This window comes from Phallusia mammillata, chromosome 3 (assembly GCF_965637545.1).
Source record: "Phallusia mammillata chromosome 3, kaPhaMamm4.hap1.1, whole genome shotgun sequence".
Lineage (NCBI taxonomy): Eukaryota > Metazoa > Chordata > Ascidiacea > Phlebobranchia > Ascidiidae > Phallusia > Phallusia mammillata.
In genome coordinates, this window is record NC_137254.1 from 7631873 (window position 1) to 7655977 (window position 24105).

The following is a 24105-nucleotide window of genomic DNA, read 5'->3' on the forward strand; positions in this document are numbered from 1 at the left end:
CAACACATCGATGGGGTTTCGTTTTTGTGTGAATCAACATATGGATTTTCAACTTTCCACTTTGGGTAAATCTTTTATCACAAACATCACATCGATGAGGTTTCTCTTTAGTATAAGTCAACATGTGTGATTTTAAAACTCCCATGCGAGCAAACCCTTTCCAAAGTTCCACTTCGTGCAAAATTTTTTTCACAAACATCACATCGATGAAGTTTCTCACTGTTGTGTTTCGGCATATGTTGTTTTACATTTCCACCTTCAGTAAGCCGTTGATCATAACAACCAAAATCCTTTGACGTCATCTCTTTTTGAATTAGTTATTCAGTTATTATAAAGAAAATAGTTAAACAATTTGAGATAAAGATCTTATGAGCTGAAATAAGATAGGGATTTTTGTTAGATAGCCCCTCCTTGAGAAGAAACTGGCGAAAACGTTGATAAATATCGTAGATAAATTTTGTAAATTCGACCGATAGCTAATCGGCTTTAGAATAATAGTTTTTCTGTTTTGGAACAGTTAGATATGTAAGTACCTCTTGTAATGCTGGTTAGTTTGTGAACAAAGTGTACCATCGAGAGGTGTCGAAATTTCTATGTCCAGGTATAAAATATTCTTGTTTTTGTCTGCAAACAAACCAGCACATCCAAGCACCTTTGATCACTAGAATTATTGTGCAACTGTAAGGTGTACGCAGGTATCCGCGTTTTGACGTTTCGATGTATCATTATATTGTAGCTAAATTCCACGCTAATATGAGAAACACTTGCATCACGTTTAACGTGTTACACTCTTAATTTGAAACTCCCGAAACTCAAATAATTGTAAGATGACGCAGCCATGGCACCACCCGTTATCTTATTTTTAAATAATTGATGATGGTGGTTTTGGAACCATTTACCAACGGGGCAACACTATTATCATCAAAACAGACTTGATGCTTTCAGCTTGCTATAGGCTGCTGCTCAAAGATTAGGGACGCAATCATAGTGTTTTCGTTATGACGTGCTTGGGTTCAATTCTTTTTACCTTTGTTTTTCGTGCCTTCTACTAGGCGCATTCAGTGTTATTTTCCCCGATGAAGGCGAACTAAAATGTATGTTGTACCTCTGATGAAGGCGACCTATATGTATCTCGTAATATTCCATCGACCTACACCTAATTTCTTACATAATTTAAAGTGGACTTGAATGGTTTAGTGAACAGTGTAGCTGTACAAAAAGTAACGTTTTTATTGTTACTCTGTGTGATACATGTTTTTTTCTTCTTCAATTTGTAAAAATAAAACTCGAATAAGGTGAAATTTCAGCCGAAACAAGTCTTTTCACGTTGAGTTACTGTTTATTGTGATTTAACAAGTGTCTATCAAATTCAAAATAGCATTAAATCTCAACACGTCAATGGGGCTTCTCTGTGATGGGGTTAGACTCTAACTCTAACCGTTAGAGTGAATCAACGTTTTGATTTTCAAATCTCCACGACGAGCAACTTTTTTACACAAACATCACATCGATGAAATTACTCTTTAGTGTGAAGTAATATATGTCGTTTCAAAGTGCAACTTTGGGAAAACCGTTTCTCACAAACATCACATCGATGAGGTTTCTTTTTAGTGTGGGTGAACATGTGTCTTTTTAAAGATCCAACACGAGCGAATTGTTTTTCACAAACACAACATCGGTGAGGTTTTTCGCTGGCGTGTGTCAGCATGTGCTCTGTCAAATCACCTTTACGAGCAAACTTTTTTTCACAAACGTCACATCGATAAGGTTTCTCATTGGTGTGTGTCACCTTGTGTGTTTTCAATATTCCAAGCCGACCAAATGTCTTTCCACAAACAGTACACTGATAAGGTTTTTCTTTGGTGTGAGTCAACATGTGTCTTTTTAAGTTCCAACTCTTTTTAAAAGTTTTTTCACAAACATCACATCGATGCAGTTTCTCAATGCTGTGTTTCAGCGTATGTTGTGTCAGATTTCCATCTTCATAAAACCTTTGATCACAAATATCAGCCTTGTCCACGCCCAAATCCGTTGACGTCATCTCTCTTTAAATTTGTAATTCAGGTATTATTAATAAAAAAAATTGGTTAAGCTGTTTTACGATTTATGTGTTATGAGCTGCAACAAAATAAGCGGCTTTCCTCTAAAGAAGTGTAAACAAGTCATTCCACGTCTTATACTTTGCGGCTACCCAAAGGTAACGTCAGCTAGCAAACACGGAAAAGACACTGACGCGAAAACGACGATAATACGTTGATAAAAATCGTAGTTAAGTGTCACAAATGCGACCGACAGCTAATCGGCATTAGAACATCTGTTTTGAAATTCATTTTGAAATGTAGGTACCTTGTAATACTGGTTGGTTTGTCATAAACGCTTAACAAAAGTGTACCATCCAGAGGTGTCGACATTTCTGTATCCAGGAATAAAATATTCACGTTTTTGTCTACAAACCAACCAGCACATCCAGGAACCTACAGTTGAAGTCCCACCACCGTTAAACCAAAGCCTTTGTATATCAAAGTGCCAGGCAGGTCATTGAACGGGCGCCTGAAGGAACAACAAAGAGATTTTTTCTTTATCATACTCCACAGCAACACATTTGTAGCTCTTGCAGCAGGTTTTATTTAATATGCCGACGTTTCGATGTCCCATACGAGACGCCTTCATCAGAGTAATGACTTTAATGGAAAACACAAAGTTGTTATATAGCAACAAGGGCGGTAAAACACACACAAACGCGGTGGTAAAAAACGCAATGGTCGAGTGATAATCACATAACATCTAGCTCAATGATGCAAAAGCGAGCGATAAGTAATCGGCATTAGAAAGTCAGTTTTAACGTCCGTGTTGGTGTGAAAATGTATGTTCCACGACCCTAGGAGACCTCGCTAACACCTTGGCAGTGGAAAAGTTATTGGTGTGATTATGGACAGTAGGGTGTTTGCTAATGCCGAGTTGTTTGCATCTTTCAAGGCCACAGCCCTATTGAGTTCTCTTCGGCGTGTATTTAAAGACCCCCCTGTGACTCTGTGCGGTAGATGGTTTTTTACATTGTTGGACACCAAAGCCGTACATAGCCAAAGCAAACATGTTAATTCACATTAAATCGGTGAAGGTACTGTTTGTTGTGATTCAACAAGTGTCTGTTCGAACTTAAGATGAAATTGAATCTGTTTCCGCAAACAACATATTAATGGGTTTTTGTTTTGTATGAATCAACATGTGGGTTTTTAAATTTCCACGTTGGGTAAATCGTTTATCATAAGTATCACATTGATGTGGTTTCTCTTTAGTGTGAATCAGCATGTGTCTTCAGCTTATGTCGTTTTATATTTCTACCTTCAATAAACCTCTGATCAAAAACATCAGTCCAGATCTTGAGATTTCATCTCGTTTCAATTTAGTTGTTCAGATATTATAAAGAAAAGTTATTTTTGACTTATGAGTGCTATGTTATAAGCTGAAACAAGGTGTCTGCTTTGTTGTTCATTAGTTTGAAACAATGGAATATTAGGTTTAAAATGGTTTGACACAGTAATTAGTTAAACGAACATTCTACGTACAAGAACGTAGAAGCAAAGTTATATTCACGCCATGCTACGAATTTAAACAACATGTGTGCTAAGGTAAAATATACTGCACAATATTACCCTTGTGTAATGAGATTCAAATAAACAGAACAAACATTAATGCGATTAACTCTCTCCAAAGCATAATTTTCAAGTGAAGTTGTAAGCTAACCGACATCAACTGGTTTCGCAATGTGGCAGTCGGTAGAGCAACAATTTCCTTTTCCAACGATTACAAGCCTCACGTGTACTGGTCTCAAACTGTGCTAAACCAACTGAGGCAAAATCAACATGATTTGACTAGAACTCGATAATATGTCAGACTCAACCAGAAACAAAATTGAATGTGAAATTCTCAATAAGCCAAAACTAAAGAAAACTTGTAATATTGTTGAGACCAATTTTTACAAAACGTAATGTGGGCAAAATAAGCGATGTCACATTAACGTCAAATTTAGTAAAGGCTAAACGCGTATTTTTTGTTAACGCATGCAATTCCATGTGTAGACCAAAGTATTCATAATGATGCGAAGTAATGTTTAAAACATAAATAGATGTATTTTTATACCGATAAACAAACGAAACTTTGTTTGACATTTCTAAACTTGCTAAGCCAAAACAAACTCGTTGTTACATTACATCGTTTGTAGCATCAAACTAAAGTCGTTTAAACAGAACAAACGCTTATGCGATTTACTATAGTCTAATCCTTGACTGAAGTGTTGAGCTAACCGACTTTAACTGGCTTCGCAATGCGGCAGTCAGCTTTTCAACAACTTCCTTTTCCAGGGTGTCCGATTACAAGCGTCCTTTACAAAACTACTTAGCGGGCATAGTCCCCTGGCGCTGATGAAATTAAAATGCTTTCTCCAGTGCTCTCATAAAAACTTTTACGTGTTTTCATTGATGCGCGATGTTCGTGTGACTTTAACCTGAAGCAACATTTCTCGTTGTAGTCAATGTGTCAAACAACCAAATACCTTTCGATCACACGTGACAAAGTCGCTTTTTCAAACCGTAAACGGTCAACGTCTGTTTGTTTGTTTCATTTTTTCTGTCTGATTTCGCGCTTGACTGATTTCGGGCGTTCAAGTCTTGTAGAAATGAGCGAGCGATCGCCTGCCGAGCGTTTTTCTGCGTATCAAGCTGCTTGAACCTGCGCAAACGGTTTGTGTTATCGCTGTGTACGGGTTTCTGATTTGATAAAGCTGGTTCAATTGCCAAAAATAAATGATGACACGCTATTTGCCTTCAATTTAAGTATTTATTACATGGTTATGATTGCATGTTGTGTTTTATTGTGTTTAGATATTGTAATTAATTGCATTTAAAATGTCGATAACCCTAGCCCAGCGGACTACATGTTATAGAAACATGAAAGTGAGATAAATATGTCACCGATCTATACAACAACATCCAGAACAATCCTGTATGATTACCAAGATCCAAAATCATGTTTACTAACAAAATATGATTTAATTTAGATTGATACAAAGCTTTTTCGATCTAAATTAGGTAACAATAAACTTATGTGGTAATTTATGGTCATCGACATTTGCTGTGAGCTAAAAAACACGTCTAGTATATTATTTAGTAAGCTTAGGTACGCACCGATAATCGCAGTGTAAACGGGCTTTAAAGCTGCAACAATAAAATGGATCATGTTTTCCATAGCAGTATGTTACTTTTGTGAAGGCTCATGTTTTATGTAAAACAGTCCCACTAACTTAACAGCTGGACACATTGCGTAGACGCTCCCAGTTCTTCCATAAGCACGAAACTGAACAAAACCGGTCGGTAGAGGTTTAACACTTGGTGGCAGCATCGAGTTAACCACTGAATCGTTTCCGATAGAAAAAAATTGATATGTGCTCTTGCGATGGGCTGTTGCATAAATTCTACCAATGACGATATCCAATTACAAGCACAGTAGAAAGCTAAAAGTCAAATCAAGTGAACGCCAAATCACACAGTCGCATTTACGTTCTGATTAACTGCGACAGGAAATATTACATAGTTCAAAAATGATTTGGCAATCCGGTTGAATAAATCCGTTGAACTATTTGCCTTTCTTGAGCATTGAGCTAGCAAGTCAAACAAGCTAATTTCGTAAGAAACTATTACGAAATTTGCACAAATATATCGCAACCGCTACAGTATCAAGTATAGCAAATCTGGTGAAGCATGTATAATCTCATATAACTCGAGAAAGTCCAATTAAAGACTATTTTATTTAGGATGTTGCATAAAAAGTCTTTCCCTCCTAAGAATTGCGTACTTTCCATTAAATTCTAAAGATTACATATTCAAACGGAAGAGATACAGCTGTAGTTCGCCGCAAAAATTCTGTACAACAATTGGGAAACTTTATGTCAAGCTTAATGAAAAAAAAAAACGCTTCATAATAAATTTAAAAACATATTCCGAAATTTGATACCTGATCTTGTGATTTTTTAAACATGAATACATTTATAAACTGTCCATTGTTCAGAGTGAACGATTGGCGAAGTGAATATGTTTGCATTGGAGGAATGAACAATCCAGATTCACCCCGCTTTGATGACTGCAATGATCTTACAAGTAAATTATTTGTTTGTCCGTCAACAATTTTGTTCTGATGAGTTGTGATTATAAAATAGATTGGAACGGATATCCAGGGATCACTTTGAGCGAAACGACTCCAGTTGATTTTGCTCATTCTCAGAGAGATTTTGATTCAACAATTATGATATTTTATCGTTAAAATCTATTCGATATGTTTAAGCGACAAATCAGCCTTTCAAGTGTTTATTTTAATCTATAATGGTTGTAAATTGCTGATTACTTTCTTCATCATATGCGTTAGCTTATGAATGTGCTCATCTTGTGGTAAGCAATTGAAGTAATTTGTCACTTAAATTTTATCCTGCGGTTTGCTAAAATTGAGCTCATCTATAAATGTTTAAATTGTAGTTTGTTTAAAATATATCTGAAGTATTATTTTCCAGTTGCACATTGTACTATAATCTTTGTTATTAACAATCACCCAACGGAAGGTATAATTATTTTATGCTGACAGAATCAAGCTTAGTAGAATGAGTCATTAAGGAATCATTTAACAGCAGCTGTAAAATTATTATTATTGTTATTTAAGCGTATCAGCTTAGTATACTGTAAAAAACAGCAAACTTATGTGACAGACAATAGAAAGTATTAAATAAAAATATGAAATCAACCAACCGTTTCATAAACTGAATGTTTTTGTCCCAAAATCGTGGAAATTCTTCTCAATATTAAAAAAAGAAGTCTTGGATCCGATCACGCGATGTTTTGCCTCCTAAACTAGATTGAAAATGTTTTGTTAAAATCAACAACAATCAAGTATCACATTGTTTAATTTCGCCTATACAAATAAAAAAGTTTGTTTAAACATGGTGGTAGGTTTCAGAGTTGTGGATGTATGGAAAATCCGTAATAAAATAAAAGCCGAAACCCACTCCATCAGCCCCACACTTGACAAAGACCTAGCCCGATCCCTAACCCGATCTTTACACTCTAAACTTTCTATCCAGCGGAAGAGGCCAAACTCTATCCACTTGGAGGTCATGGCCAACGCCGTTAAAGCAATCAATTTGATAAAAATATAAAATAATAAAGAATTAACTGTCGCGCCAAGTCCCATAACCTTTCCTGTCCTTCAACGCGATTTTCATGCACTATTTATTGTATTTATTTCGCAATTGTATTTATATTGCGTATCCCAAAAATCCATTTTGCACAAATATAAATCTATTTTTTACTTGTTTTTGCAAATCGGCGTGTAAGTATACCATACGGCTTTTGGTCCTCCTAATTATATAAAAACAAAAGTCGTATCCCCTCAATTGCGTGTGTTACGTTTTACAACAAGAAATTGTGCTATACGCCTATCTCCACTTTGTGTAGTTGTTTTGCGCCTTTGTGTATTTTTTGCGCTTTTGGGAACTTCTCTGCGATTGAATGTTTTCTCTCTCCTTTACCAGCTTTGTTATGTACTGCCTCTGTGTTTCTTCCTTTTGTGTTAAATTAAAAAAGTTTTGTATGTTTCTCTATCTTTATTTTTCTACTTTTTTTCGTGCATACAGCTCTAACCCAGTATTTACTTTAGAATTCTACCGTCTTTGTTTACATTTCTCTTTTACGTAAAAAAATCCCCTTGTATGATCTCTTTTGTGTTTGTTTACTTTTCGCCGTATTTACTATCTCTATATTTAAAATCCCATCGTATCTTTTCTATTGTCTTTGTTTACCTTTCGCCGTATCTACCATTTCTATCTTTAAAATTCCCCTCGTATCTTTTCCATTGTCCTTGTTTTCCTTTCGCCGTAGCTACTATTTATATCTTTAAAATTACCCTGGTATGTTTTCTATAATGTTTGTTTACTTTACGAAGCTACTACTATTTCCAGCTTTAAAAATTCCCTTTTCTCTGTTTTTCTATCGTCTTTGTTTACTTTTTTTCTGTGTGTACGACTTCCATGTACCTGACCTTTACTCGTATCCTTTTTTTTCTTTATTCCCCTCGGCTTACAATACGCGCGCACACTACTCTAATTTATACCCCTCCCTTTCTGTACAAAATTATACATTACACAACCACCTATTGCTCCCACCCACTCTTGTAAACTACAAATTCTCTGTTTCTCCTCTTTTTTTTTTGTTGACGTATTTTGTTCTTGTAGTGTGTTTTTTTTCGTAGCGAGTTAAGCGCTCGAATAATAATAAAAAAAACTGCTGGAAGAGCTAAAATTTTCTTGATACCTTATGCCTGGCAGCAACAGTTTATTCCTACTACACATTACTTCCCCCAATGAAATAAAGACCGAAGCATGAAGCATTAGGTTAATATAAAATGTAAGCAACTAGTTTATGTTCAATCTCAACACTCAAATTTTACTACGTTTAAACATTTCTGCAAACCTAAAATACATATTCTTTGGCGCATTAGAATGTTTTCTAAATAATGCACTGGCTTGCAAACAGAATAAGCATTAATGCAATCAACAATCTTCAAACCAAAATGTATAATTCTGCCGGCACCATTTGGGTTCGCAATATGGCAGTCAGCTGTGCAACAATTCCTCAGCGTGTCCGATTACAAACGTCATTCAATTTGGTATGAAATTGTCCGAACTAACGACCCTTACCTTCGTGCTTACTTAAAATGCCTTGCGTTGTTTTGAAATGATTAATCTCACGCATGGCCCTAATCTAGCAATTAGTCAATCATGCGTGTTCTTTTCAGTTTGCCCTCGAGCCTCGCAATCACCATTAACAACGATTCATGTAATCATTGTTTTGGTTTTTCAGCAAAGTTATTCCTTTTGTTTTCGGTGTTATCTATGTTCATGTTTGCTATTGTATTGATGCGTTTTGTTGTTCTGCTCCTTCAACATCGACATTTAATCAGGGGCGGTTCGTGCTAGGGTGCTGCGGAGCTGCAGCACCCCCTAGATATTTTTGCTTAATACACCAACCATAACATTACAATAACTTTCATTACTTTTATTTTTTATTCCTTAGCAATATATAATTAGCATAATTTCCGACCTAATCACCTTTTTTCATGAGAATTTTTTTTTGGGAAACACTAAAGTATATCTATGCTGGAACTGCAGCTCCAGTTTTCTGACGTTTCATGACGTTTTGCGGTTCTGCGCACTTTGAAAAGCTACATGCTGGGCGAACTAGGAGCCAGGGTGCTGCGGCTCGCGCAGCTCCACCAATCACGTAGGGTGTGCCTGGTCACCCGGGTAGTTGTCTGTTCCGCGTTTATTGTGTGCCAAAGCAAATCACGTGAACCACCAGGTTCGACAATGAGTACAGTACGACAGTTATTCTTTTTTAATCATTTTTACTGTTATTGATTAAAAGGTTATTAATGGCTTTTCAAGATTCTAATTCGGTGACTGTAAGTGAGCTTCAGCAACTTAAGACTTCGCAGTTATCAAGTGCTGAAAAGTATAAAGAAAAAAGTGCGTCCAACGCCTGATATTCAACTTTGTCAGCCAGGAATGAGCCACAACAAGAAATATATACGCAGTTTTAATTCTGAAAGGTATCAAAAGAAAAAATGGCTTTGTGGTTGTGAAGTTAAAAATGCACTGTTCTGTTTTCCATGTTTGCTATTTGGAGGTGATGAAAAATGCTGGACAAAAGATGGTTTTACAAATGTAGCCAAAATAGTTGAGGAAGCAGAAAAACATGAGAAGTCAAAGAAGCATGTGGACAATGATGTTTCACTTTCACTTTTGGGAACTGTAAATATTAAGGAAAAACTTAGTGAGGCGTATATAGACTTTCAATTATTGAACACAACAAAAAAGTGGAAAAAAATCGTGAAATTTTGTCTAAAATAGTAGACGGCATTTTGTTCTGTGGAAACTTTTAAACAGTAGCTGCTAAATTGCTTCACAGGAAGTGTTTCTTAAGAATGAACATTCTACAGACAAGATAGTAGTGACCACCAAGCACATCCTATTGTTGACAAAGAAATACTAGTTACTGAAATGAAAATGTTTCTGTAGATCTGGTGTTCATGATTACTTTGAAAATAATCTAGATGATGTTTTGACAAGTGAAATTACTAGGATGAAAAATCCTTTTTGCTGTTTCCATGAGTCCTTCAAAGGCAAAACAATTTGGATGCAAACCTTTGTTAGGAACACCATTGTTTCCAAAACACTTGCACTTGCAGTGCTAGTACTACTAAATAGAAAAACAGTTTCTCAGTTGTCATTTGGAATCAAGGAAGAAGCTATCAATTATCATGCCCAAACTATAACTTTATGATTCATTTTGGTTGTAAAAAGGAAGCACAAGGTTCAAGTGATAGTGTTGTAAATTTTAAAGCTTGGAGGAGTTTTGCACTTAAAAAAAGCAATTATAAGCTATTTGCCAAAAAATAAAGCAACAAATATAGCAGTTAAAAATAAAGCAGCAAATATAGCAGTTAGCAGTACACAAAAATTCAAAAAAGATGTTAAAATAGACAAGTTCTGACACAAATGTAAAGTGGTTGTTAAATTTGTCAGTTATGATACCAATAAACAGCTGTATGGCTAGTTTTTTGTGTGACAATTATAATCTGTAAAGTGTCATATAATATGTTGAAAACGCCGACTGTGACCATAAGTTTACTTAAATGAAACATGACCATTTATTTTTAAATGTTGTCGAACTAAAGTACTTCGACCTTTTTCGAATCATTACTTTTTTTATATTCTTGTTGTGTTTTACCGTATTTACAACAGCTTAGTTTCGAGTCTGTGTCACGTGTTTTTGTTCCACATTCTTACTGCATGTTATGGTGTTTAGCCGTCGCTGTGCGAGTAAACAAAATACACAAATGATATCGTCTGCTGTTTACACTCGTGTACATTATTGCGTAACAAAAATTACGTCACAATGGAGTTTCTAATTAAGATTTGTATTACTTGTTTTTCTACACAAAACAGTGGCTAGAACACTATAAATGTAGGTTTTCTGTATATTGCCAACTTATATATGTTCAATAAAGGCTAAAATTTTGAGCAGCACCCCCACATATTTTAGGCACGAGTCGCCACTGCATTTAATACTGCCACTTTTCCATTATTCCTAGATTGACAACAGCGGGTCACTGACTTGATGGCCAATGTTGGGCCTTTCAATGATCCCGTTACGCCACTGCGAATTTTCAAATTATTATTGCAATGTACTTTTCTCTAATGCGTGACAAATAACTGAATTGAATTGAAATTAACTGCAAGGACAGATTTTCAATGAACTTGGCAATTTTCAATGAACTAAGTTTCTCCAGTGTTCAACATTCACCTGCATATGTAATGCGGGAAACAACTTTAACTTTCATCTGAAGCAATATATCTCGCTGTTTCCAATTGTTGCCTACTGCTAAGTAAGTCAAAACTATTGTAAACTGCAACTGAGTAAGCATTGTTTGATTAAAAATGTGCGAATTGTTTGGAATGAATTGGAGTTATCTGAGACATCTAAATATTCGCAAGTGTAGATAAGATTTTTTAAGCCAGAAATAGGTGGTGTGGGTTTTTGGGTCCATTAACACTATGGGTAGAGCGCGCACAAACCTATATATGGTTGTTTGCTTCAATTTTTTGTGTCCAGTTTTGACCTTGACTGTTGTCGGGTGCTTAAATCGCACAGAAGTAAGCGAGAGATTGCCTAGAGCAGAAGTTTGCAACCGGCAAACCGCGGGTCACAATCCGGCCCGCCAAGCTATTTAGTGTGGCCCTCGCCAACACACTGATTCAGAGAAACATGCAATTCTTTAGAATATTCTGCAAATTTTTCCATTAGTTTTCGTAAATCTCCTAAGTTGCTACACAGCAAGTATATTGTGGTGTTGTGTTTGACATTTCAATTAAATGCGTTTGCACATTTTAACCAGTAAAAAACATGAAAGTATTACAAGCATTGCACTAATCCGAAAAATAACATTCAATTCAAGCCTTCATGATTGCCGATACAAAATCATGTTTACTCACAAAATATCATTTGATTTAAATTGAAACTAAGCTGTTTCGCATCTAAAATTTACAAGAACACACTTAAGTGATGATTTATGACCACAGGTATTGTAAGCTGAGGTACGCACAGAAAATGGCAATACTAAAGAAAGGGGTCGCACGGTAAGGTCATGAGCCGTCTAGCATTTGTTTGTTTTTTTGTGACTATTCTTGAACTGATATTGCTGTCAATGTTGGCGTCTGGAAATTAGTTTCATTAACAGTATTTTTAGTCATTAACAGACGTACAGTTTTGTTTACGATATGTATCATTTTATACACGACATTATAATATAAACGAATCTAAAGATAAAGAGATACAATAATTATGATCCTTTTCGCCATTTAATATATGTACACATTTATTCGTCTCAATCGTCTTATTTGCATTTTAGCAAGATCGACGTTCTTTCACTTTGGATTCATCGATAAAATATCATAATCGTTGAACCTAAATCTCTCTGAGAATGAGCATAATCAACCGGAGTCGTTTCGTTCAACAAGGTGTTCGGCAATCCGTTCCAATCTATTTACGTCGAAAAAGTTTTTGCAAATCAAAATTCATCAGTGGAATAAATCGATAATTTTACTTGTAAAATCATTGCAGTCATCCAAGTAGAGAAAACCTGGATTGTTCATTCCTCCAATGCACACATACTCGCTTCTCCAGTCGTTTACTCTAAACAAGGCACAGCTGTTATGTACAATATTGTTTTTACTAATTACTTTAAATTTGAATAAGCTTAAACCTAAATCAATGTTCTGAACCGGGGTTCGGCAACTCTGGGTCGGATGTTCGACCAAGGTCTTTTGGAGTACTAATAACCGTTTAGTCAAACTTTCGGGTTCTATGGTTTTGCTACGTATCAAAACACTGGAAGGTTGTACTAAAGCAGGGGTGGGCAACCTGCGGCCCGCGGGTCACATGCGGCCCTTCATTAAAGGTTGTGCGGCCCGCAAAGACACTTGGAATTCAAATCTACTGGCAAACGAGTCCAATTATTATATTTTTTTTGAACAGATTAGTGCGCCCGGTGCTATTTGTCTGGTACCTGACAACCTGCTGCTAGATTCAAATGCGAATTTTACTTGTAGTAAGGCATTTTTGGTATGCAACGAAGTAAAATCACCTTGCGTCATTTATAGGTGCGGCCCGCGATCTAATCATCGCAATTGCATTTGGGCCCACAGTGTAAAAGGTTGCCCGCCCCTGCACTAAAGTTTTATATTCTTTTTGTGACATAATAAAAAGCATTGTGAGCGTCATGGGCGCCGCCACGTAGGGACAAGGGGGGGGGGCAAAATTTTCTGCCGGCGCCCATGCTGAGCGTTGTTGGTAATTGGCAAAACAACGGCATTTTGTTGGCAAGCAAAAAGTTATTACTTCACCTTTTTCGTGTTTGCAAAAATACAATGCTTTATTTTAACAAAAACAAAAAGTTGTCAGAATTAAAGCAATCCTGAAACAATTTGCTTGTATTATTATGTCAGAATTTAACAAAATGACAAATAGTAACTGTTGCCACTATGTTTGGTCAAAAGCTGATTGTGACACACACAAAAATGTGTTAAAAACCTAGGATGTAACTTGTCGGAGTTCGACCAAAGGCTGATGAATATTGTAGGGATTCGGCCATAATAAAAAGGTTAAGAACCACTGACCCAACTGAATGCTAAATCAATCAGTAGAAGTTTTGAAATATATGCCATATATGTGAACGTCACTACTGTGTCACTGCTACGTCACAATTGCTTTTGCACGTGGACGAAAATAAAGCACTTTGAGACGTGTTTGCTCGAATGTTTTTGCTAATGATAACAACTTTAAAAAAACTTTAGCTCCGAAAAACATAAGTGGCTGAGATTGAATTAACACCCAAACGTTTTAATGCCTCAAGGCCCTTGCGGTGGTTACATGGGTAAAATCGTTCATATTGGCGAACTACTTGTACCATTTTAGGGTGGCCACATGACAACTGTTTAATTTGTTTCGGACCGGGTATATTTTGACAGCTGCACTAACTTAACAGCAGGACACATTGCGTAGACGCTGCCAGTTCTTCCATAAGCACGAAACTGAACAAATCCGGTCGGTAGAGGTTTTACACTTGGGGGCAGCATCGAGTTAACCACTGAATCGTTTCCGATCGAAAATTGAACTGGTACTGAAAGTACGTCATCATCATAAAAACAATTCGGACCTGAAACAAACGTCTGTTAGAATGTTAAGTAACACGTTGCTGTAATACATTTTTTGCATACAATAGTCCGTTTCTGAAATAATTTCCAGTATTTTTTGGTAACTGCATTGATCTCTGTTTCAGAAATGAAAACACCATTTTTCCTACGGAGTGAAATCGATTTCAGAAAAGTCAAGTATCACGACACTAGTATGAGCAGTATAATGTAATAGTTCACATTACCTTGATATCATTGTGTAACCAAAAATTGTATTTGATACAGCTTTGTTAATTGTCCATTCAAAATAATAGCTATTGCTGACTGGGTTGGATAAACTGATAATAGGCATTTCAGACGATTGCCAATCCTGTGTAAAAAATGCTAAATTGAAATTGTTTTTGTCCGTTTTGTTTGCATTCATTTTTTATTGGGAAATGCAATTTTAGCATTAAGCGGCAGAGGGGGCAAACTGTTTCGACCAATGAGGTCTCATCAGTGCAGCTAGTTACATGAGATTGGGCGTATGGTTTAGTATAGCCATCCAACTGCACTTCAGTTTGTTGGGAGTAACAGTATTAAATGTTTTGTGCGATGGCACAACTGGGCATACACCACAGAGGAAACTGGCTCACAATGACCATTTATTACTGTTTGCTCACACACACAAAAATCCAATACTTTCGTCTGTGCTAGTAAATTTCAGCAATAATATTTGCAAAATATGGATTATTCAAGTAAAATAAGCGAAAAATATTGAAGATTTTAAATTTGATGGAATATTATTTGACTATATTTAGGCATTATACGAAATTATAATCAGGTATTTATTAAATAATAATCTCAGCAGCAATTTGATCATTATAGGTACATAGGATAACTGCGTGACTTAATACAACTTCTCGCTATAGTGGTAAAAAACGAAAAACGTACTTCCAAATTATTGACATGGAACCAAACATCACACAAGCTTGCATACGGCGTTCCAAATCTACATTGTGCATCGTAATACAGAAAGAAATTGTTGATGGTGTGATTTCCATTGTATAGGTTTAGTGAATCAGTTTCAGGTCTTTGACTATATAACTGAAAAAATAAAAGTTTAATTGTGAAGTATAATTTTTCCAATGCAGTACAAACGTACTTCGAAATTCATGTATTCAAAACAGTGATCAAAGTTTCCGATACCAAACAAAGCAAAGAAGGGACGCATTTTTCGACTTGATCTCATAATGTTTCCAATGCTGCATCTTTTGTAGTAGAATAATAAAGTTAATTTTATCAAAAAACACCATTTTGTATATTTAACTTACGTAGCATCCAAACCATAATACACATAACTGTCATAACAATCGGTTTGATATTGGTATGGATAACTACAATGCTGACTTAGATAGAACCTGACCTAAAAAAATACGTTTATTATAAATTCCATGATCATTTTAGAATAGCAATATCTTACCCTCATTCCATAACCGTCTCCAAACAAATGACTATCATCCATCAAATAAGAATGAGATCCATAGTTGTAAAAATAGAAATCAGTTATCAAACTTGTGATTTCTGAAGATTTTTCTTCAAGACGATCCAACATTGACTTTACATCAGGATAAAAAACTTTAAACAAACACAAAACACACATTAGTTTAGAGACAATTACTTTGATAAAGTTGGAAAGATTCGCTGAATTTGTTCAACCGCATGCTAATGTATACTCGCCATTAAAATACAGAAATTCAAACACTTATATTTTGCAATTGGCACTTTTAACACCTACACTTTCGTGGACTTCAAAGGCAAATCAGTAATGCTGAGTGATATATAATGTTATAGTTGCACAAGACACCTTAAAAAATGTCCTACCGTTTTGGGGTTTTAGTTGATATCGGGAATTAAACATTCTATGCATATTTCCTCCGTAAATTTGCATAAATCCATTCTCTGTTTGATATTGCAAAACGCTCTGCTCTCTGCTGGTCTCTAGTGGTGTTTGGTTTGAAACATGACGTAACATAACGTCTTTTCCCTAAAATAGATTTTTTCATTGTAAAAAAAGCTTTAGGTCACTTTTAATCCATATTTGCCTGATATTCAAAATAAGCTTGACTTTTAAAATCTGATCGTGTACAAGTAGCAAATGTTCCAAATGTGTTTGTGTTTATCCAGTTTTGGTAATCTGGAATACACAAAGCAATAGAAATGTTTTCTTGCAGTAATACAATATAACTTACCCATAACATTATCGTTGTTGTTTGACGAAGAAACAAACCAGAAGTCATTATAACTTTCTAACAAACTTAAATCATTATCGTTGATTGTGGCTGCGAGAATCCATCCACCACCAGCAGCTATCATGTCACAGTAAACCTGTGAACAACAACCGTGGGAATAAAGAGTTTTGTTCTAAAAGTTAAAATAATGGCAGTGATGGATTGTTAAAAAAAGGCAGACCATCTGCTTTTACAGCAAAAGCGGAATTGAGTTGTTTGATCAATATTTTATTTCAAATAACCAGTTACATTTTTTTTAAAAATCGCTGAAGTTAATTTAAGAATAAAAAATGATGGTAACAGTGATTGATTTGTAAACAAATGGCAGCAAGCCAGGCCCACTAAAAGCATGATACCAAATCATCCCCGGTCACCAAGTATTTCCATTTTGACTTTTTTAGCCTGCACTGTGCCACATGTGCATGCTGGGTTAACCGACTTGATTCGATATAACGCCTCTAAAAAGGCTGGGGGATGCTAATATAATTTGTATGTGAGTGGGCGTAATCGCTGGTCTGCATAAACGCTCCAGGGCTGATCCTAGCAGCAATAGTATGTTCATCTTAACTAGTCTATAAACATTGTCAGAAAAACACACCTCAAACGATTTGAATGACGGTTGTATGACGTAGATTCCATCTTTAAACCCAGCGTCTCTCAGTTCAACACACGAACGGGCAGGGTTAGGGAAAGTACCCAGTGGTGGTTTCGGTGTCACTGATTCAGTTGTGTTTAAAGTTGTTTGTCCAGTTGTCTGTGGTGCTACGGAAGTAAAACAAAAATCCAGATGTAAAAAAAACTATGCAATGATACACGAAGTACATTTAGGCGTTGTTGTTAAAAGTGCGCATGCTTTTCCATGTTACCCTTTGGCCCTGCTGTAATTTTATGTAAATAACGTGGCTTGTACAGGAAACTGCTTACACCCAACCGTAAAGGCATTTTTGAAAGTAGTTTTATCACGCGTATACTACTTTGCCTACATAAACAGATTAAAATATTTCAGTACAGTAGAGTGCAATAGAAAGGATTTTCAAATCTTTAAAATTGTGAAAGTTGATTTCAAATCTCAAACAGCCGATTCAAAATTCTACTCACTTTGATAATGTTCTTCATTTCCGTTCTGAAACTATAAAACATGCAAAAATATAAACAGCTAATAAAAGTTTGTTTTTTTACAAACCTGCTTTTCTGTGAAATTGAGGATTCCGAAAACTAGTCCCAAAACAGCCACAATACCAACTGCGCACACCAAGACCACAAGTAAAATTAACGTGCTTTGTTTTTTTTGGGGAAATGTTACGAAGTTCATCATCCGGTTTTACAGTTTCTGTGTAAATACACACTTTCCACGTCTATCGATGCCATCACCAAAAAAAACTTTCTTTTTACAAGAAACAGAATAACTGCGCATAGATTTTAATCATAAAAATGACCGAAAGATTGGGTATTAGTTTCTATTCAAATTTATATTCTAGTACAGGGGTCACCAAACTACGGCCCGCGAGGCCATTTCATCCGGCCCGCGACCACATTTTGTAGTTTGTCAAATCGCATTGATAACTTTGTAACATTTAAACATTAATCTACTTCTTACGAAAGTTTTCCTATCGCGATATGTAGAATTGATATTACCTTGTTTTATGGGATTATAACGTCCAGGATTGACCCAAAGCCAGTTTGTTACGACACAAACAAGACTACAAGTGTTAATTGTGCGCAAACAATTGCTTTCTTTGGTCACATGTGACGTAATATACAAGGATTGCTTGTAAAATGAGACTTACTTTAGTCGCATCAACAGATTTTAATGAGATTATAGAAAGACCATATCCTGGCGCCCCTATCAAAATCGCCTTGCGGGTTCAGTTCGAAAAGACGGCGCTGGGGCAAGTAAACTATCCGGCCCGCGCGAATTATTATTAAACTTATCCGGCCCGCAGTGAAAAAAGTTTGGTGACCCCTGTTCTAGTACACATATATGTAGTGAGAGCCGTCCACTGTACAACTCACCAATACCATGCCCCCGTTTAACTGTGCTGGTTTTAGTTGAATGAATAGATTCTTCATATACGTCTGATGACGATCCTGCATACACATTGGAGAAGGTCTCATGATTTTGAAGTCCTTGAGGACCAAAATATTAAATTAGATCGCCATCTTCAATGTTAGCAAGTTTTAAAAACTGAAACTCTTTTACCTTGCTTCTTTGTGCTAGTTGCAGTTTGCCCAGTTTGTCCTTTTTTAAACTCTATGGTTTCGTAAGCATCGGAGTCTTTATTGACATAAGTATGATTCATGTTTAATTTCTATAAAATCTGCAAATCGTAGAAACCTTGCATATGATTGACGTTTTAGAAGATTAGTTTTAAACTTGTGCAGAAAGAAAATTTTGGCTTTGACTGCCACGGTCATGCGCTGATTCTGCTCAAGGATTTTTGCCCACCAGTCCGCAAAAATGCTGCTGCCTCGTTTCAGTTCGTTTGAAACGATTGCCATAGTTATAATTTCAACATTTGATTTTATGCTTATCAATTCAGCCAAATCAACATATCCTCTTGTATTGTTATTAAAGCAGATTTGGTCAATATTAGAACCACACACCATGGTTTGATCGTTGACAAAGGGCTTTTGTTTAATTTTAGTTTATTGTAATTTTCCGCAGGTGTACTACAGTATTTGAACGCATATAACACCTTAGATCTTGTTTTCCAGACACTTTCCTACATTATAAGTAAAGGCTCCAAATAATAAAGCGAATGCATTGACATGTGTCAGCTCAAACAGAAAGTGTTATACATCATGTGCTCATTGTTTGAACGGTCGTAAACATGGCGACATTGAAGCCTCGTTAACACGAACAATACACGTTGATCAACCCCCTGCTTTTATGCGTTTTTGAAACGCTAGATTTACAGGTCGTCTTCAAGCATTTAAACCTCAACAACTTTCTTTTCAAGATTAATCCAACTCTATCCACTTCTGCAATTGTTATCTTACTGTGCAGTTGGGTACAAAACCTGACAAACAATTTGACTAACTGCTGACAATACGTCCATTGTACCAGCCACCAACATGGGGAAGCTTAAACGGAAAGTAAATTATAACATACGTTTATTGTTTAAACGGTCGTAAACCTGCGCTGTTTATTACATTGTCAACTAACATCATGTACATTAATAACGACGTGATATTTGCTAAAAGGTTCGTAGTACAACATTTACGAGATGTGCGTTTCGCTGTGGATTGTGTGATTTTAAACAGATCAAGATCAAATCGTTTCAATTTTTAAACCTTTTTTAAAATAAAGATATGGCAGCATATGTATATGAAGACACAGACATGTCATTATGTATATCTATTTTGAATCTTAATTGCCGACTACAGTATTTGTGCAACAGTAAGGTGTACGCAGGTAAACGTTAATTGGCGTTTCAGCGTATTATTTTATTGTAGCTGAATTGCCGAGTTTCACCGTATTGTGTCTAATCGAAACACTACATGTTTTGTTGTTACATTCGTAATTCCATGGTAACATTAACCTTTCGAAACTCAAATAGCTATAAGGCCACTTCGTTCGACACAGCGATGGTAACACCCGCCATCTCGTTTTTTGGAATCATAGATAACGTAAATGAATACAATAAAAACAACAAGACTAAAAAATCAGATGTTTACGCAGCAAAATTACCAAAACACAAATTATTGGACCAAGATTTTGATGTGTTAAGTATTCTTTATCAAGTTGTTTCCTACACAAACCTACATGGAAGTGAGTACGGACAAAAAAAGTTGACGAAAACGCCAAGATTCCTGATATAACCTCAGAAAAAGAGGGTGCGACCTCAAAATCGTCAGGTAGTACAAATAATGATATTAAATAAGCACTTATTGTTTCTTTTACTGCCACGTTATTGCCACTAACGAGACAATCCAGCTATTCCACAATTTGATCTAAAACTTAAGAATGAATGTGTGAGGAGTAATGTAAACAGCAAAAGACTATTTCTTGAGTCGTGGGATATTCACCTACGGAGCAACACATTCAAAACAGACTTGATGCTTTCAGCTTGCTGCAGGCTGCTGCTCAAAGATTGGGGACCCAATCATTGTTATCGTGCAGTGTTTTCGTTGCGTTGTGGCGTGATTTCGTTTAATTCGTTTTACTTTTGTTTTTCGTGCAATTTACTACGCGCATTCACTGTTATTTACCCTAATGAAGGCGAACTAAAATGTATCTCATAATATTTATTTTTTACAGTTGACTTAAATGGTTCGGAAAACAGTGAACTGTGCGAAAAGTAACCGTTTTTGTTGTTACCCTGTGTTACATGTGTTTTTGTTCAAATGGTAAAAATAAAACTCAAATTTCAGCCCAAACAAGTCTTTATACGGTAAAGTTACTGCTTATTGTGAGTCAACAAGTGTCTGTTTAAATTTAAAATTACGTCAAATTTCAACACATCGATAGGGTTACTCTGTGATGCGTCAACATGTGTATTTTTGTATCTCTACCACGAGCAAACAGTTTCTCACAAACATCACTTAGATGAGGTTTTTCTTTAGTGTGAATCAACTTGTGCTCCACCACGAGCAAACAGTTTCTCACAAACATTACATTGATACGGTTTCCTTGGTGTGTGTCAACATGTGTCTTTTTAAATGTCCACCTTGTGCAAATCTTTTTCCACAAACATCACATCGATGAGGTTTTTCTTTAGTGTGAGTCAACATATGTCTTTTCAAATCTAAACCACGAGCAAATCGCTTCTCAAAAACATCACATCGATGAGATTTCTCTTTAGTATGAATCAACATGTGTGTTTTTAAATTTCCATACTGTGTAAATCTTTTATCACAAAAATCACATCCATAAGGTTTATCATTTCTGTGAATCAACATGTGTTTATTCAAATCTCCACCACGAGCAAACTTTTTTTCACAAACATCACATCGGTGACGTTTCTCTTTAGTATGAGTCAAAATGTGTCTTTTCATAGTTCCACAGTGTGCAAATCTTTTATCACAAAAATCAAATCCATAAGGGTTCTCTTTGGTGTGGGTCAACATATGTCTTGTCAAATTTCCACTTTTGACAAATCTTTTATCACATGTATCACATCGATGCCGTTTCGCGTTAGCGTGAGTCAACATGTGTCTTTTCAAAATCCAACTCCGAGTGAAAGTTTTTTCACAAACATCACATCGCTGAAGTTTCTCAAGGCTGTGTTTCAGCACATGTCGTTTCACATTTCCACCTTCAAGAAACCCTTGATCACAAATATCACTTTCACGCCCAAATCCTTTGATGTCATCTTTCCTAAAATAAGTTATTCTGGGTATTATAAACAAAATGGTTGAAGTGATTTGCGATGAATATGTTATGAGCTGAAACAAGACAACTGCTTTGTTCATCTGGCAAATGTACGTATCCACGTCATATACCGGGTGTCTACATCAGGGTAATGTCAGCTACCCAACATAGGCGTTAGCACCCTTTGAGTGAAAACGAAGATAAAAGCGTTGATAAAAATCGTAGTTAAGTGCTGTAAGCTTGTTCCCGATAGCGATGAAGACGACGATGAAATATTTGATGCGTCAACTGGAAAACAAATCATCATGTGAGTAAAATATGCACATTAATAGACCCTGTAACAACGTATAGTCTTAGTTTAGTGCAGTAGTTATTCATTTATTATGTGCTTATCAGCAATTTAACGTTTCTGCTATAAAAATTTTGGTAAAAGAGTTGCGAAAGCTCTACGTATAAAAAAGCACTGATTAGCAATCGATAGCTAATCGGCATTAGAACTTCTGTCTTTATATTCATCTTGAACTGTAGGCACCTTGTAATACTGGTTGGATTGTGATGCGCGCTGAAACAAACTGCACCATTCAGGGGTGTCGAAATTTCTGTATGCAGGAATAAAATATTTTCGTTTTTATCTATAAACAAACCAGCACAGCCAGGTACCTACAGTTGAAGTCCCACCACCCGTTAAACCAAAGCCTTTGTATATCAAAGTGCCGGACAGATCAATGAACGGGCGTCGGAAAGAACACCAAAGAGTCATACAAAATGGGTTTCGTTGAAATCTTTGACACAAATTTAGTTGATCAAATTTGTCACCTTTCGAAAGGTATAAGCTGAACTATATTTACATCATACTAACAATTTCCATCAACATGCGTGCTAAGGTGAAACATACAAGACATGAACAAATTTCTAGCTCCTCCAGTAGTTTTTTATAATATCCCTAAGTTTCAATGTCCCATACGAGACACCTTCATCAGGGTAATGACAAAAATTCAAAACAAGTTGTTATATAGCGACAAGGGCGGCAAAACACACACAAACGCGGTGGTAAAAACGCAATGGTCGATTGATGATCACTTAACACTTAGATCAGGGTGCAAAAGCCACAGATAAGTTATCGGCATTAGAACGTATGTTTGAACGTCCATCGTGTTGCTGTGATGTTCCGCGACTCAAGGAAACCTCGCTTGTGGAAGTCGGTTTCCCTCGCTAACACCTTGCCAGCAGAAAAGTTATTCGTGTGATTATGGACAGTAGGCCACAATTTATTTTTGATCTGTTTTTCCAATGATGCATTTTGCTTGTACTGAGCCAGCATACAGGCGTGGGGCTTGAAGCTTAGACCAGTGGTTCTCAACAGGGGTCCGCGACAACTTGTTAATTCGCGCACAACGAGATTGATTATTAAAAGCACAAAAATAACTAAGAGGTCCGCGATTGATAACACCAGTGGCGGCTTGTGCCTAAAATTTCTGAGGGCGATGTTCCAAATTTTAGCCCTTATTGAACAAATATGCGTTGGCAATATATAGAAAAGCCAAATTTATAATTTTCTGGCCATTGTTTTGTCTAGAAAAACAAGTAGTCGAATTACCGATTGGCAACTCCATTGTGACGTAATGTTCGTTACGCAATAATGTATGCACGAGTGTAAACAGAAGACGGTATCATTCCGGAATTTTGTTTACTTGCACAGCGAAAGACCAAACTCAATAATGTGGCACAAAAACAAACGTGACACAAACTCGAAACGAAGCAGTTGGAAATACGATAAAACACAACAACAGTATTTTGAAATAAATATTAATAAATGAGTCGGAAAAGGTTCTAAGTCCTTCAGTTGGACAACATTTAGGTAAAACTGGTTATAACAATGACTACTAACTCACACACACGCCATTCAGTCAATAATATGGTCATGTGTCATTTAAGCAACTTATAGCCACAGTCAGCATTTTCAACATATTCTATGACACTTCACAGATTATAATTGCCACCACAAAAAACTAGCCATCAAGCTTTTTGTTTGTATCGTAACTGACAAATTTAACAACCTCTTACATTTATGCCCAAACTTGTTTATTTTATTCAACATCTTTTTTAATTTTTGTGTACAACTATAAATTGTTTTTCAGTTTCCTAACTGCTATACTTTCTGCTTTATTATCGGATTTAGAAATTGTCACAATATATGAAACTTTTTTAAATATGTACTTAAAATTCAA

General features: G+C 36.1%; 5 protein-coding genes across 12 annotated transcripts; all 5 read right to left on the minus strand.

Annotated features, from left to right (window-relative positions):
* Window positions 1-1319: 1319 nt before the first annotated feature.
* Window positions 1320-7162, minus strand: LOC145218078 (uncharacterized). Of its 2 annotated transcripts, none has more exons than XM_080085473.1 (2): window positions 6792-7162; window positions 1320-2045 (listed from the first exon to the last, which is right to left on the minus strand). In XM_080085473.1, the coding sequence occupies exons 1-2, from the start codon at window positions 6797-6799 to the stop codon at window positions 1517-1519; spliced, it is 537 nt and encodes a 178-aa protein (XP_079941599.1). In that variant the 5' UTR covers window positions 6800-7162; the 3' UTR covers window positions 1320-1516. The 2 variants fall into 2 exon arrangements, with proteins under 2 accessions (XP_079941599.1, XP_079941598.1); XM_080085472.1 differs by lacking the exon at window positions 6792-7162 and adding an exon at window positions 2347-3555.
* A 5316-nt stretch (window positions 7163-12478) lies between these two features.
* Window positions 12479-14645, minus strand: LOC145219406 (intelectin-1-like). The gene is made up of 4 exons (XM_080086772.1): window positions 14558-14645; window positions 14139-14316; window positions 12706-12794; window positions 12479-12641 (listed from the first exon to the last, which is right to left on the minus strand). The coding sequence occupies exons 1-4, from the start codon at window positions 14643-14645 to the stop codon at window positions 12538-12540; spliced, it is 459 nt and encodes a 152-aa protein (XP_079942898.1). The 3' UTR covers window positions 12479-12537.
* Window positions 14646-15101: 456 nt separating this feature from the next.
* LOC145219407 (uncharacterized) lies at window positions 15102-16307 on the minus strand. Its single transcript, XM_080086773.1, has 5 exons — window positions 16157-16307; window positions 15756-15910; window positions 15607-15698; window positions 15438-15543; window positions 15102-15379 (listed from the first exon to the last, which is right to left on the minus strand). Exons 1-5 carry the CDS (start codon window positions 16305-16307, stop codon window positions 15155-15157), a joined length of 729 nt encoding a protein of 242 aa, XP_079942899.1. The 3' UTR covers window positions 15102-15154.
* A 55-nt stretch (window positions 16308-16362) lies between these two features.
* On the minus strand, window positions 16363-17889 carry LOC145219408 (intelectin-1b-like). Its single transcript, XM_080086774.1, has 5 exons — window positions 17747-17889; window positions 17662-17692; window positions 17162-17325; window positions 16525-16660; window positions 16363-16469 (listed from the first exon to the last, which is right to left on the minus strand). Exons 1-5 carry the CDS (start codon window positions 17876-17878, stop codon window positions 16363-16365), a joined length of 570 nt encoding a protein of 189 aa, XP_079942900.1. The 5' UTR covers window positions 17879-17889.
* A 2907-nt stretch (window positions 17890-20796) lies between these two features.
* On the minus strand, window positions 20797-23419 carry LOC145218911 (uncharacterized). Of its 7 annotated transcripts, none has more exons than XM_080086311.1 (3): window positions 22542-23419; window positions 22410-22476; window positions 20797-22165 (listed from the first exon to the last, which is right to left on the minus strand). In XM_080086311.1, exon 3 carries the CDS (start codon window positions 21976-21978, stop codon window positions 21178-21180), a length of 801 nt encoding a protein of 266 aa, XP_079942437.1. In that variant the 5' UTR covers window positions 21979-22165; window positions 22410-22476; window positions 22542-23419; the 3' UTR covers window positions 20797-21177. The 7 variants fall into 7 exon arrangements, with proteins under 7 accessions (XP_079942437.1, XP_079942438.1, XP_079942442.1 ...); XM_080086312.1 differs by having other exon boundaries at window positions 22538-23419; XM_080086316.1 differs by lacking the exon at window positions 22410-22476 and having other exon boundaries at window positions 22737-23419.
* Between the last annotated feature and the right edge of the window lie 686 nt (window positions 23420-24105).

Coding starts and splice junctions, on each gene's coding strand:
- LOC145218911 (XM_080086316.1), bottom strand. CDS start 21,978: ATGAACAAAGCAGTTGTCTTGTTTCAGCTCATAACATATTCATCGCAA.
- LOC145218078 (XM_080085472.1), bottom strand. CDS start 2,411: ATGTCGACACCTCTGGATGGTACACTTTTGTTAAGCGTTTATGACAAA. Junction 2,046..2,346: donor AAACCAACCAGTATTACAAG/GTACCTACATTT, acceptor ACAAATTTAAAG/AGAGATGACGTCAACGGATT.
- LOC145219407 (XM_080086773.1), bottom strand. CDS start 16,307: ATGTTACGTCATGTTTCAAACCAAACACCACTAGAGACCAGCAGAGAG. Junction 15,544..15,606: donor TATTATGGTTTGGATGCTAC/GTAAGTTAAATA, acceptor CTACTACAAAAG/ATGCAGCATTGGAAACATTA. Junction 15,380..15,437: donor TTGAATACATGAATTTCGAA/GTACGTTTGTAC, acceptor TTATTTTTTCAG/TTATATAGTCAAAGACCTGA.
- LOC145219408 (XM_080086774.1), bottom strand. CDS start 17,878: ATGATGAACTTCGTAACATTTCCCCAAAAAAAACAAAGCACGTTAATT. Junction 17,326..17,661: donor AAATGAAGAACATTATCAAA/GTGAGTAGAATT, acceptor TTACTTCCGTAG/CACCACAGACAACTGGACAA. Junction 16,470..16,524: donor CAACAACGATAATGTTATGG/GTAAGTTATATT, acceptor TGTGTATTCCAG/ATTACCAAAACTGGATAAAC.
- LOC145219406 (XM_080086772.1), bottom strand. CDS start 14,645: ATGCCTATTATCAGTTTATCCAACCCAGTCAGCAATAGCTATTATTTT. Junction 12,795..14,138: donor GCAATGTGTCCTGCTGTTAA/GTTAGTGCAGCT, acceptor TGCCTTGTTTAG/AGTAAACGACTGGAGAAGCG. Junction 12,642..12,705: donor TGACTGCAATGATTTTACAA/GTAAAATTATCG, acceptor CGACGTAAATAG/ATTGGAACGGATTGCCGAAC.